This window comes from Stegostoma tigrinum, chromosome 2, assembly GCF_030684315.1.
Source record: "Stegostoma tigrinum isolate sSteTig4 chromosome 2, sSteTig4.hap1, whole genome shotgun sequence".
NCBI classification, from domain to species: Eukaryota; Metazoa; Chordata; class Chondrichthyes; order Orectolobiformes; family Stegostomatidae; genus Stegostoma; species Stegostoma tigrinum.
The window spans coordinates 63,104,293-63,119,364 of record NC_081355.1 but is presented as its reverse complement, the minus strand read 5'-3'; the positions used below and the strand labels follow the sequence as shown (position 1 = coordinate 63,119,364).

The 15,072-nt window shown below is 40.5% G+C and overlaps 1 protein-coding gene across 2 annotated transcripts in view; it reads right to left on the bottom strand.

Moving 5' to 3' along the window:
- Window positions 1-15,072, bottom strand: part of nek10 (NIMA-related kinase 10) — a 239,310-nt gene that overhangs the window by 16,518 nt on the left and 207,720 nt on the right. Inside the window, exons 31-35 of one of the 2 annotated variants that reach the window (XM_048523358.2) lie at window positions 11,298-11,341; window positions 11,052-11,192; window positions 7,750-7,850; window positions 1,154-1,264; window positions 654-762 (exon numbers count right to left, since the gene is read on the bottom strand). In XM_048523358.2, the coding sequence (XP_048379315.1) occupies window positions 654-762; window positions 1,154-1,264; window positions 7,750-7,850; window positions 11,052-11,192; window positions 11,298-11,341 (506 nt within the window). The remainder of the gene's footprint in view (window positions 1-653; window positions 763-1,153; window positions 1,265-7,749; window positions 7,851-11,051; window positions 11,193-11,297; window positions 11,342-15,072) is intronic. The other variant, XM_048523368.2, reaches the window with a different exon arrangement.

Genomic DNA, 15,072 nt, shown 5'->3' with positions numbered 1-15,072 from the left:
CTCTGACTTATTGATTAAAACCAATATCTTACAATAACTCGTGGGAGGAAACAACTGGCTTTCTTTAGCATCAGGTATTTTACTGGTGAGAGAGACAAACACACCACTTCCCCTTCCAGAGGTCTGAGGGCTTCCCAGTGAATCATTCATACCCACAAATAATTCAGAATGAGTCCACAACTGGCCAAAATTCCACAAATGAATCAACTACTTGCTGTTAGATGAATCTCACTTTGTATACATGCCCCGGTGCCAGGCCACCAGCCTTACTGCTTGTACAGGAACAGTAGAAACATGAATTACAATGAGTTTCAGTAATTTGCTTTTTCTAAAATTAAAAGCAATTCCTTCTTCTGTAAAACTGTTCTTTCTCTAATTCAGTCCACAACCAAAACTAAAGTAAAAGACAAGGTCTTCTGTAATCATACTTTTTTTAAGAGCAGAAATAACCATACTTGTATATATATGAATTATTCAATTCAGTAAACTGATCACTCTTATTCTAAACAGTTCAAATAAAACATGGGGCTGAATTTTACCAGTACCCAAATGGCTGGGAAAATAATGGGGAGCCATATTGGGAAAATTCTCCAACACATTCCCATCACCAGAAAACTTTTCCAAAGGCAGGCAGGAAAGCTGATTGTCATTACCTGCCCTATCTCCAGGGAATGCTGCATTTTCTCTTGATGTTTGTCGCATTAAATTACAATCTGCTGTCACAAAGTTCAGTTCAATCAGTTCAGGGGACCCTTGAAGGACCTATCAAAAAGAATACTTTAAGAATATGCAATAGATCTGCTTTCAGCCTGGTTCTGGCAGTCACATTTGCTGCATAGTGCCTCAAAGGAGTATGAAAAAATGCAATATAGAGCAAATTGTCCCTTTGATAAATTGTTTAATATTTGCAATCTATACTTTACTATGTTTCTACAATGTACTAATTCAATATTATTTGGAATTAGAGCAAGAAAACTTTGAATATTTAAATACAGTAAATTATTATACACTGGCTCAGATTCTGGATTCAACTTGGATTTAAATATTTGCACATTAATTATTTCACATGTTTATTTCTTTCATGAACTTTCATGAATATATGAACTTTCATTTATATGTGTCAAAATATGTTAACTGTGTTATGGCAACAAACCTTTTTAAGCTCTGCTTTCAAGTTGCAGGGATTGCTCTGTGGACTGAATAATGACTTTTTGAACCTTTCAATAACACTTTTTCGAAAGTTGTGATGTAAAGTAGGTGGAAGCTGTGAGGAATGAAGACAGAATTACTTTAAAAATGAAATCTGCTTAGTAATTTACATCTGTTTTAGGGAGACAATAATACAGTTTCTCAATATGGGATTCTTAAGATAAATCACTAATTAATTTTATTATATTATAATGCACAATATATATTGTGGCCTTATTATACAAATCCTGAATGCCCAAACTGCATACTTCCTAAATTTCAAAACAACATATTTATGTAGAAATGTGAAAACCCTGTCATTTGGAAAAGCAGACTAATAACAATTGTTCCATAATTATTTTCACTTGTGTCCATCACTGGGGAAGTTCAGTAATAGTACAGCACATTCTCAAACTACTCTCATGTTCTCTTATCTCCTGGTAAACTAATTTTTGAAAACTCAACATGAAATGTGTGCAACTGAGTGATGCGACGGGGTTAAAATACGATCTTTTCAAATCAGACTGCTGCCATCATTGCTGCAGATACCTGTGTTCAAGAGACCTTCAGCAGATCTAGCAGCTCAGTGCAAACCGAGGACAACACTTCATTTTTCAGTTAAACACTTTACAGACTCCTGGACTCAACACTGAGTTCCACTACTTCAGAGTATGTTCTCTGACCTTTGTTTTTCTCACATTCTTCTCACCCTCCCTCAGTTGTGTCTTAGTGTCTTGTTGCCTTTGCTTTCAGCACAGCTGATCCATTTTCTCGTTTTCACATTTTCATTTACACCATTTTATATCTGTATCTTTACTTCCCCACCACTGGCACCCTCTTTATCCTTTGTTCTGGGCACCCTCACAATTTGTCCCACCCACTTCTCCTCCCACTCTGTCAGTAGCATAACAAACCACTGTTTTCCAGCCTCTTTCAATTTTGAAGAGCTCACATCAGACTGGAAATGTTAGGGAGAACAAATGGAAATGGGAATTCTGTTCCAAGTGCTTCCACTGCTGACTTTCACTGCTGTGAAACTTATATCATACTGAGGAGGCTGGATAGACTGGATAACAGGAAGATGTTTACACTAGTAGGAGAGTCAATGACCCGAGGCCACAGTCTCAGAGTGAAGTGATGGTCATTTAGAATGGAGATGAGCCAGAGGGTAGTTAATCTGTGGAAATCATTGCCATAGAGGACTGTTGGGGCCAAATTATTGAGATAGATGGGTTCTTGATTAGTAAGGGAGTCAAAGGTTATGGGGAGGAGGCAGGAGAATGGGTTTGAGAAACAAATCAGCCATGTTTGAATGGCGGAGCGGATTTGATGGGTTGAGTGGCTTAATTCTGCTCCTATATCTCATGGTCTTATGGACTCCTTCCCAAAGCCATCTCACCCCTGTTGTACTGCTGTATCCTGGCAGATTACCAGGCCTGTCCCAATAAAGGTGCCGGTGGGGCTGTTTTTGATGGGGCCCTTAACTGTTCCCAAACCTAGCAAACCTTCGCCAAGTGCATCTGAACAGTCAGAGCAGGAAACAGGCAGCTCTGTCATGGCAGAGCAGAACTGATAAAAGGGAGAAGAGGAATTTGTAGCTGCACAACTGTATTCATCTGAGGTGGGGGGATGTGGTGAGGGTAAGACTTTGTCACATTTCAGTTTAATGTGCATGAACACTAAATATTACTTCAAATCTCTAATATTCTGCCCTCTCCATTGTTGTCTGGTGGCTTTCAAATGGCCAATTGAGAAATGTTATGACAAGAATCATAGATTAGAAATGGAGTCTGTGAGAGGGATGGTTTGTTAATTAATAAACTGCTTTGTAGGCTGTAAGGGGATAGGGCGAGGTGGGCACACTGGCTTCAGAACTGGTGTGCTAGATGGCTTAGGGTTACCTCTAGCAGGTTACCTCCAGCAGGTGAATTAGTCTGTTCCAAGCACGCTTGGTAGCTATATAAGTGGCTGCACGTGCCCTTGGCACATTAGGCTGTTTGTCAACTGCTCCTCTGACTCTTCCAACTACTTATTTGAAGGTCTAGAGCATTAATCACATTCTCTGGAGGTCAAGGCCTCACAACTCTAGTCCTTGCAAAGGGGATAGAAGCATTGTGGTAATACTGTACAAATAGTGTGTAAACCAGGATTAATTTTTCAGAGACACAGATTCAAATCCCACCACAGTAGCTTGTGGAATATACATGAAATTAATTAAGACATCTGGAATAAAATACTAATTTCGTTAACAATGATCATGAAACTACTAGATTGTTTCAAAAACTCATCTGATTCATTTGTATCCTTTAGGGAAAATATGTTATCTGATCTAATGTATAATTCAAATCCATCGTGATATAGTTGACTTGGAAATAGCTTAGTCAGCAACTGTTAGATAAAATTGCTCCATAAAAAGCATTGTCAGTGCCCTTATATCATACAGAATGCAGCACTTCAAGAAGGTGACCCACCACCACATTCTCAAGGGCAATTGAGAACGTAAAATCCCAATTTCTTCACATATCTTGTGATTCCCTGTGAGGCCAAACATCTGCAACTCAATCTTAAATATATTCAATGATGGCATATTTACAATCCCCTGAGGTGGATAATTCCAAAGATTCACACACTTTGAATAATTTTCTCTTTGTCTCAGTCCCGAATGATCTGCTCCTTGGCATTAGACTGCATCTGTTCTATATTCTCTGTTGAAATAAAAACCTCTCAGTGACTACACAGTTGAGAACCCTTCGGAATTTTTATGTTTCAGTGAGAAATTTCAGAACTTCTAAATTCCAAAGACTAGAGGCCCAGTTTTCTCATCAAAGGGCAACCATTTCAAGAGGGAGATCAATCTATTCATCTTAATTGATACTGTCCGATGCAAGCATATCCTTCTTTATACTGAGGCCAAAAGTACACACAGCATTCCGGGCATAATTTCACAAAACTCCCACATAATTACAAGGAGACTTCCTTATTTTGAGCTCCTACCTCTTTGAAATAAAGGGCGACATGCCATTTATCTTCCTAATTACTTGCTGTTACCTGCATACTAACTTTTCTGCATTCCTTATATGACCACATCCGAGTCACCCTGAACATCAACTTTTACAAACTTCATGCCTTTCAAACAAAATCATGCCAAAACAGCCTTCTATCAGAATGGCCACGCACCACCGTTAATGAGAAAAGCAACTACACAGTCTCAAGACTGCTGAAGGATATAGGCCTCATTCACACCCTCGCACCTACAACAGACTTCTGAACTTTTCTAACAAAAACTTCAATTTCCTTCAATTGGTAAATATCCTCAATCATAGAATTCAGCATGTTTACCTATTAACAACCATTAACTAAAACTCTGGAAAAGGAATCAGCCCTGAATTTATAACCTATTTTATCTAGCATTGCTTGAAATGTGATCAATGCTGGTAACTTAGATAATGAAAAAGACTGTGCTCCCAGCAAGACTTGACAAAAATGCATGACGATCTCAGGTTGACTGTATTCATTTTGAAATGGAATCCATTTGACTTATAAGTATTGCTGCATAATCTTAAAACCGCTTGATTGCCACGCATGTATACTGTGATTGTCTGTGGTAATCTAGTCAAAGTGCAGCTCCAAGGGCCCCTGTATTCTCACTGGCCTCATCAGCTGGTGAGTGCACATTAGGGCTGGACTTGGGAAACACTGCATCAGTTAGCAGGATGAGGCAGAGACAGTAAGAACTGCCAAAGCCGGAGTCAGAGATAACACAGAGTGGAGCTGGAGGAACACAGCAGGCCAGGCAGCATCAAAAGAGCAGGAAAGCTGACATTTCACGTTGGGACCCTTTGTCCCAACCCGAAACGTCAACTTTCTTGCTCCTCTGTGTTACCACACTGTGTTACCACTTTGATGCACTTGTGTCAACAGATTGCGAGATACAACAAATGTATCCTATCAACTCCTGGAAGGAACCAGGAATCGAATTCTATGGATACCACAGGCATTGCATGCCAATCTGGACACTTGGCAGAAACTTTTCTTCCAGGAAGTGGCAAATGTCAGCAGGCATCTGATATTAAAGTTCAAGCTTCCTGAAATACTGCTGCCTAGTTGAAGAATCACAGAAATGTACAGTTCAGGAGAAGGCATTTTGATCCATTGTGTCTGCAGTGGCCAGCAACAACTATCCTGCCCATTCACACTCTCGCCTTTTGATTCATAGCCTTTGTCAGAAACTTAATCCCTTGTCTGCATACCTTATATTAGGGTCTCACCTCTTACGAACTAGAGCTCTGTGCTTGTTTCCTCTTGGACAGTGGGAGTGATTGAGGAGGTTCCTGTTGGTGGTGTTGCTTCTGGTCCTGATCTGAAATCCATGGTAGATCTGCATCAGTGGTCCTATGCAGCTATGAAGGCCAACAACTGAGAAGCGCAGTCTTGGAAATTTCCTCAAGATGCAGTGAAAACATGTTCTCAGAATAACACCATTTGCTTTGGCTGGGAAGTAGCTGCCTTATCTTAGTACTTGAAGACATTTCTGTCTGTTAGCTGCTCAGCTCTGAATCCCCATAGATGTCTCACCCTGTGGTAAGTTCCCTGAAGCTCAGGACACCTAAATGCTCCAAATTAGTAACAGAATCCAGAGATAAAACTCTACTCAATGTCTGAAGGAATCGAAATCTACTGTCCCAAGGCTTTCCTATACATTAGCAAATGCACTTAAATTGATGCTGAAGTTAGCTACTTCTCAATTACATCCAAACATGTTGGTGTCTGGTCTATTATACTGCCGCATGCACAGAAATCCATCCATCCGAGTGATTAATTTTATTAACTGAGGTTAAGTACATACAGGTGGAGGGTATTTATTGGATGGTTATCTGAACATGTGAGATACTTAGTAATGTAGAGGTGAAATGGAATCAGAAAATATATTCCTGAAATGCTTCCTTTACCAACTGGCTATCAGCGGTATAACACTAAAATTCACTGCTTGCTTCTAAATTGGGTGATTATTGAACTAGATTATTTGGAAGTTGTGCTTTACTTTAAAAAAAGGACACAGTTTAAATACCATATTATTTAAAATTAGACTGGAATAAATTTTAATCATGGTGGCTTTGTAATTGTTGAATAATGAGAATATGATGAAGTATAAAATGATGCAACACTAACGTCAGCAGACAATGCCATCTACACTCTTTGGATGCTTTGTACACAGTTACAAACACCCAACAGTGTTGAGGGTACATTTGTGAGACTGGGCCGACAGAAGATGATCTGCTAGCAAGCGGTCAAGTAGTACATACACAGTAATGATCGGCAGACTGATGCTCAATTTGGATTCTGCTAGGACCACATAGCTCCTTATCTGGTGAAAACACGGACAAAAATGTTTAATTCTAGTGGTGAGGTGAGAGTAACTGCCCCTGATATCAAGATAGCTTTTCATCAAATGTGGCATCAAGCAGCTCTAGTGAAACTGAAGTTAATAAGACTCATGAGAAAAGCTCTTCACTGGGTAGCAAAATATCTAACATAAAGGAGGATGATTGTGATTGCTAGAGACCAATACTCCCAGGACATTATTACAGGAGTTTTTCAGGGTAGTGTCCTCAGCCCAACTATTTTTAGCTACTTCATCCATGACCTTTCCTCCATCATAAGGTGGTAAGTGGTGATTGCAATTGATGTTGCACAGTGTTCAATACTAGTTTCAGCTCCTAGATGTAGAGTTAGTCCTTGTTTGCATGAAGTTAAGACTTCCATAATATTCAGGTTGATAAATGGCAAACAACATTTAAATGCCAGGTAATGAACATCTCCAACAAAAAGAGAACTCAAAAACCTATTTTTTATATCCATTAGCATTACCATTGCAGAATACCCCATTATTAACATCCTGGCGATTACCATTGATCAGAAACTTAGCTTTTCAATACGTGTAAATGGACTGGGAACACCGCAAGGGACAACATGCCTCTTGATTCCCCAAAGCCTCTCTGCCATAAACAGTGCTCAAATTAAGAGTATAGTGGAAAACTTGCCTGAATTAGTGCTGCTCCACCAAAACTCAAGAAACTGAGTACAAATAAGGAACACGTGGCCTTCTTGATAAGTTTAATGTCTGCCAATCTAAGTACTTATTCATAAATCCTCCATCACTGCAGTGTGTACCATCTACAAATTGCACTATAGGAACTCACCAACCCTCCTCCAATAATACCTTCCAAACAACAACCCTCCACCAACAAACTCCACCACCTAGAAAGTCAGGAGTTGTAGTTTCGTGGGAAAACTACCACCTCCAAGCCATTCACTAACATTACTTGGAACAATGCCATCATTCTCTCACCGTGATTTCTTCGAAATTCCGGAATTCCCTTCCTAACAGCACTGTGGGTGCAATATGATCATATGGACTGCAGAGGTCCAGGACGATAGCTCACCACCACTTTCTCAAGGACAATTAGGGATGGGGAAAAAATGCCAGCTTTGTTAGTGATGTTCATGTCCCATGAATGAATTAAAAAAGGAAAGGAAATACAATAAATCAAATTGATATACCTGTGTGATATAGATGATTTTGTGCAGCTGAATGAGAATCTGTTGAATTGGGTCACTGATTTGGCGCACTTTCCGTTGAGACACTGCTATTCCAGCAGATGCTATGGATGAGAATGTTATAATTAGACAGGCTGCCCACTTAAACTTTCCTATTACAAACTACAATGGATAATAACTAGATACAACTGTATTCAAGAATATGACATGACACAGGTACAGTGACACTTAATTTAAAAGTATGGAAATTGAATTGCTTTACATTCCGAGGAGGTTTTGTTTTAAACTGTAATACTACCACAGCATTACCTTAAAACATTAGACTCTGTCCATGATGTTTCAGATAAGCTATGATTTATGATCTAGCCATAACCATTGTGAATGGATTACTACTGAAAATTACAAAACAAGTCAACCAACATAAAAAGGGAGTTAAATGTATGAGTTTGTGATTGGAATTGCAGCCTTTTGCTGAACAAATAGTTTTGAAGTATGCCACAACCAACACATTAAGCCTGACAATTTCCCATAAGCTGTTGTTTTCTTAAACAGTACTGCATTGTTAAAATCTTTCCGCTATAAATTGCATACATTGAATTGCTAACTTTATTTATGGGTATACCCAAGATGACATTCATTTGTTAGGTTTAAAATCGGCTAGAACGAGACGGATTAAAAATTACAACAGTCAAATATTTTTGTTATTTGACTAAGAGTGAAAGAAGGTACAACATTGACCTCTTTATAAAATCTGGCCTTTTGGTCTAAAGCTAATCTCTCTTGTCCCTGAATCATACGTATTGAATCACAGTCTCCTTTTGAGGTTTTTCTTTTGCCAAAAATGGCAGCAGTGATAAATTTAACAGTAAAAAGTACACTTTGTTACTTACAATAAAATATGATGGAAAACTACTCCCAGAAAAATAATAGTTGCCAGTAATAATCATAAATGCTGGACAGCACCAGTGCAACATTAACATACAGTAACATATAATCCCAAATCACAGCATATTATAAAGGAAGTGCAAAATGTAATCTGAGTGATCTTTTCATGTAAAAAATGAATTTTGGTAAAGAAAATTAGGAATACTACAACTGTAGCAAGTAGCCTTCCTCATTTGTTCACATTCTATACACAGGTAGGAAGAATAATTCAAATATTCTGATCAGGATTAGGAACCCAATTTCCAACTCTGGTTGGATTAAAAGTTACCCACTAACCTTTACATGTCTTCTGTGCTGGAGACTCCTAGACAGAGCCTGTCCAGGAATCCAAAAATCCAGCAGTAAAGAAAATCTCTGTAGCAGTCATTGTGGCATGTTCTGAGATGTAATGTCCAGCAGCATAGTCAGCCACTTGACAGCTACTGTGAGAGAATAAGTACGGTAAGTGACTAGGTAATGTAATTGAAGGTTAAGGTGGCAGTTGATTGAAGGGTACTAGCTGGGTGAGATGGGAACTGTGTCAGGTGAGTGAGGTGGGTAGGGTAGCAGGTAGTTGAGGCTGATAAGGGGTAAATTGGGTAGGGTTCCGGGGCGGTTACCAGGTGGCTGAAGTGGGTGGGGAGGCAGGTAGGGTGGCAGCTGGGTGGTTCGCCAGTTGGAGAGGCTGGTAGGGTACCATGCGGGAGGTGAGTTGGCTATCAGGTAGTTGGTTTGTCAATTCGGTGTGATGTCAGGTGGTCAAGGTGGATAGGGTGCAGGTGGGTATGATTCCAAGTGGATAAAGCCCATAGCATGCCTGGTGGATGGGGTGCCAAGGGTGGGTAGGATGCTAGGTAGGTGTCTGAATGCTTAGGGTGGATAGGGAGATGGAGGGTTTCTGGGTCTGGTAGAGTGCAGAAGGGGATGTTGATTCTGACTATTGGGAAAAGGGCTGTTGGGTTAAGGAACATCAGAATGGCAGGTGAGTGAGGGTATTGATTCTGAGAGTTGGACCAGACCAGTGACATGGAGCCACAGCATCTCTGGCTGTGTCATGAGGTGGTTGTCAGGTCTCTCAGTTGGTGGGGTAGGTGGGAGGGTGTAGGTGGTGATTAGGGTGGTGGGGTGGGGGGGTGGGTTGGGGGCTGCCATTGGTGGTTCAGCTTAATAATTACCCAGGAGTTACAGCATATTTTAGATCCTCTAACTCTTCCTGGACTCTTTCACAGAGGATTGTTTTGCTGGGATATTTCCCATTGGAAAATTCAATTTTGATGACAATTCCCCTGGAGTCAGCTGTTCCCGGGATAGTTCATAGTCTCAATGTGCAGCCCCAGTCAATGTGCTCCAATGACTCTTGGCCATCAGGATATCTGGGCCAATACAATTTCAGTAAAAACAATTTCAAGAGGTGAGCTGATATATACAACCAAACAGAAGAAATTATATCTCAGACACACCAACTCATTTAGTTCGCTGGCGAGAAACTCTTACGAAAGGATTCTACAGTCATTCTGTATCAGGAAGCTCGCAAGAACTAATCTTGATCAGGTGACATCAATGGCAACCAGCTATAATGGTTCTTAACCTTGCTGATGTGGGCTCTGCAGGTTTGCTTGATTCCACTGTGAAAATCTTTGGGTTTACAGTATACAGCCTGTCATCTAAGGATGCCTGATGGATGATCGAGGTGATCACCTTGAACATAATTTTCAAACTGAAAACAATCAGACTCAAAGATACAAATTGGGTGAAGCCCTGTTCCTCTTAATATCACAAACAGCCTTATTGACCGTGGAGAGCTCTTCAGTAACATAACCAATAAACGCACTGTGTGTTCAATGAAACTTTTAGGAGACCTAAGAAAATAATTCCTCTTAATTTGAGGAAAAGCGTAAATGGTGAAAAGTATCACCTTCTTACTACTCCTGGGGGTGATGTATCAAATGAAACAAGCATTTGGATGTAGTGCAGCAACAGGATTTTCCAATATTGAGCCTCAAAGCATTCTATTTCAGTATTTTTTCTATCCTAACGTTACTCTACCAAGCTTAACCCCACATTTTATCCTTAAGACAATTTCTTGGCCATTCTTAAATTTCATTCTGATACTCAACAGCTTTTATTTTAATGAGTAACTTTTCGTCTATCGTTTCATTAAAGCTTTCCGATCCTTCCATATTATTTACTTGGTTTTTATAAGCTAATAGTAGAATCTAACAGCAATATTTGTCTTCAAATGTTCTTGACAGCCACCTTCAGTTTGTACAAATAATTCTTTTCTCTAGCATGTAATAATGTATAGAATACATTTTTAAAAAATCTTTGCTGCATATTTTCCCTTACTATTGTTTCCCTTGGTTATAATTTCACATAACTACCATGATCCTTCAGCCTTCGAAGCACTACATCTGGTAGACTATGGCATTGCCACCCTGAGCTTAAGGAATTTCCTGTTCTCTTCAAGCAAGCTCTGATTCCAACAGAAGGTAATGGCAGAAGTAAGCCTAGTTGTAGGAGATCTAAACAAACAAGACAAAAAGACCGAAACATCATCTCAACAAGCGATTGTTGATAAATGTACATTTGGAGAGCAATTACTATGGCATCAAGCAATACTTAATTACCTGGTCGAGATTTGGTATTTGATCTTCTTGGCTTTCCTTCAGCCCTGCAAAGTAAGGCGACAATCAAAACAGTTTCTGCATTACAACCTTACATGCGTGCTGATGTTTTGTTTGGAAATGCAAATATAATTTGTTGTCACTTAGTTGCAGCATGTCAATGGAAACAGTTAAAAATTTAATAGACACATTTATCTAAACTGATAATTCACAAAAAGATACAGGGGGATAACATCATCGGAAAACTCCCCTCCAAGACACTCACTGTCCTGACTTGGAAAACCATCACCATATCCTCAGTATCACTTGATCAAAATCCTATACCTCCCTTCCTAATAGATCCATAGGTGTCCCTCCACCAACCGGACTGCAGCAGTTCAAGAAGGATGCTCACTACCACCTTCCCAAGTGGAAAAAAAAGGAATGGCAATAAACACTGGCCTAGCCAATGGTGCCGAAATCCCATGATCAAGCTAATAAAAAATGTTACTGGTCTACTTCGCTGCTGCAAGAAGCAAAATTCACAGAGGGCACTGACTAATAAGCCCGGTGCGAATGCGAGCTACCTTAAAATATATGTATTGCTCAAGAGCACTAAGTAAATGGCAATATTATTTACTTTGAAGTTATATCTAACACTAAAAGATGCTGCAAATACCAGGAAAGGAAAGATTATTGTAGAAACAAAGGCAGTAGCCCTACTGTTTAGGTAAATGAACCCTTGTAATGAACCTAATACTTACTTAAACCTGTCCATATTTTGGTGGTCATGGATAATGCTCTCATTATAGCAGGAAATCCTGAAAATGGTGCTTAAATAGCAGTATTGCACCCAGCTGAGAACGAACCAAGAATGGGTGGTAAATCACAGAAATATTTAGCTCCAAATTTCAGTTCCCAGGAGTTATTGGATCAATAAGTTTTTTTTTACAATTAACAGTGCTCCATATCCTTGGTGTGTGCAACGTCCTCCACAAGCTCATTCAACAAAGAGACAATGTCTCAGGCTGCAAAGAGATTCAGGAGTCAGAGGTCTTGGCTGATGAGTAAGGAAAAGGTGATGATCATGACAGGGGCCAGGCGATCAATGGGAAGAAGCCACAGTAAAAATCCGAATTAGTCAACTTGTCCACGGAAATGTTATTGCTGATCAATTCTTGGCAGATTGAGATCCGAATACAAGCTTGCTTTAATGTATAGCTTCTGAAAGCCAGCTGGCTGAAAGCCCACTCTTACCTTACCACAACTTTGATCATTGATTGAAAATCATTTCATTTTGCACTGTTTTGTTAAACAAAGAGTACTTTTTAACTTTCAATGTATCTGTATTATGATCTTTAAGAAGCATTGAATTGCATGGATAAAGCATTAATTGCGCACAACTTACCTGCACAACACTACACTGTCCTGTGATCACGGGCTCCTGGAGGAAAGCAAGATTATCGGTCAAGCTTCAGTCAAAGAAGAGGCAAATTAGGGCACTTTGGAAGATGAATCCCAGTTCTCCTTTATCCTGCCTGATACTACTAATTGCCTTATCCTCTTCTTATCCCTACAGTTCTAGAGAACAAGAAGTTTGTAGAATGATCACTGCAATTCCCGAGCATCCTCGGTGATTGTGCCTCCACTGCTAAGGGCAAGTCAAATGTTCCCTCCCACCTCCAATGGGTGAATGAAGTCTTTCATATGTCAGTAGCTCATTGCCTATCTCTTACTTTGAGAATGTTTTATGTGGCTATGAAGGCCCCAGCAAGGGCAAATATTTTTCCTCCCTGCACCCTGCAAACTAGGTACATATTTCTCTAGTATTCAGATAAACTGTCTTTGTGGTGCCTGCAACATAGTGAATCCAGGGATAACACAGTGTGTAGGTGGAAAAACACAGCAGACCAAACAGCATCAGAGGAGCAGAAAAGTTTGACATTTTGGGTCGAGACCCTTCCAGCTTCACACCGTGTTATCTCAGATTCTCCAGCATCAGCAGTTCCTACTCTCTCTGTAACATAGTGAATCCAGGATCAGCTTTCTCACTCTGACTTTTTCGGACAAGGTTACTGTCCTTGAAATCAGCTTCATGAGCCTTGCCTGCAATCCCCAACTGCTAAGTCTATGCTTCAGTTGCTCACAAGAACATTAGGCACTTCCCATTGCCCATGATGTTAGACAATGAAAGGTTTGTTGATTGAAAATTAACATCATCTTCTGGTGGGGCAAGATACTCCATCCCATTGACTTTGGATAAAGTTGACAGCACTCATTATGTATTAAAGCTACAACAAATATTACAACAGTGTGAGATAGTAAGAACTGCAGATGCTGGAGTCAGAGAGCACCCGGCCTGAAACATCAGCTTTCCTGCTCCTCTGATGCTGCCTGGCCTGCTGTGTTCCTCCAGCTCCACACTAAGTTATCTATTTACAATAGTGTGAGTTTGGAGTGCAAACTATGATACATTTAATTATCACCTGTGCCACCCATATGCTCTCAAATATCTACTATTTTCTTTGCCTCCCACCTCATCTAGGTACTACTATCCAAAACTTATAGGTAAGGCGGAGACAGCCTACCTATTTCTACATCCTGGTGATTGACATGACTTTTGTGTGCATTCTCAGTGGCCACAAGTCCTGGAGGGCCCCAGCCTGCTGAGGGATTTTGTATATGTTCAGTGGCTCCCTCCTGAACATGAACTACTGGAGGCAATGAGTTCACTGGTAGTGGGAGGTGGAAAGACAGGACACTTCAAGGATGAAGTTTCAAGGATGCCTGGTTGGCACAGCTCCTCCATATGGATGCCTGCTGACACCTCCGTGTCTTTTTATGGGTACCTCCAGTAAGGTCAAGATACCTTGTTCCCCTCTCACCTTGCAATTGATGCTGTGCACCCATGGCTACTGCGATGAATTGCAGGTTTGAGTGCACATTTGGCAGTACTGTATCTTCTGCTGGACCTGGGGTGCTAAACTTTCCATAGAGGCTGGCAAGCACTAATTTCTCCTAAACCATGATTGTAGACCATACTTGGGTGGCCTCCTATATCTTTCCTTCTGGTTCACCAAGGGTTTTTGCGCACCCTGCTGTTCCTCTGCCTTTCACACAATGTACAGCATGTTTCATGCTCAAATAAGAGGCATGTTATGTACATGGACATCAGCAGGTGCCCAACCTCCAGCAGTCCTCCATGGATTAGAACCCTTGGGTGTTGCACCTTCTGGCAGCTGTGGACCTGTGCCAGTGATGTGCTCACCAGATTGTGACCCTAGACCTTCTCTGGATAGCGGATGCATTGAGGTGAATCTCTCTGCTATTGTGGAAAGCACAGGTTAATGCCATGCTAGTGCCTTCTTGAGATTATGGCAACTTGTGTTTCGTCCTCTCTGGTGGATATTAATATTTAGAGTGGAGGAGGGAAAGAATCAGTTGCTGTTCATGCCTTTGCTTATGTAAACAAATATTTACAGGGCACACCTGAGAACAGCATAAAGTGGGATACCTCACTAGCTTCTGGTGATAGTCCTATCTCTCCATAGGTGCAGGTCAGAATGGGTCCTCCCCTGCCAACTCTGAGGTACCCTTCTTGAAAGGTGTGAGGATGCAAAAAAATAGCATCCTTCTGCTGGCCCAGGCCAGCTCCCTTTTGTTGAGAGTGATCTAAACCCACAAGCAAAGAAAAAGAAGGACCAAATGTGACTGCAATAGGTGCATAAGTATTTGATGGTTACACATAGCCATGCCAGGTTCTGAGCTGTCCTTAAGAAGTGATTAAGAAATGCATTTC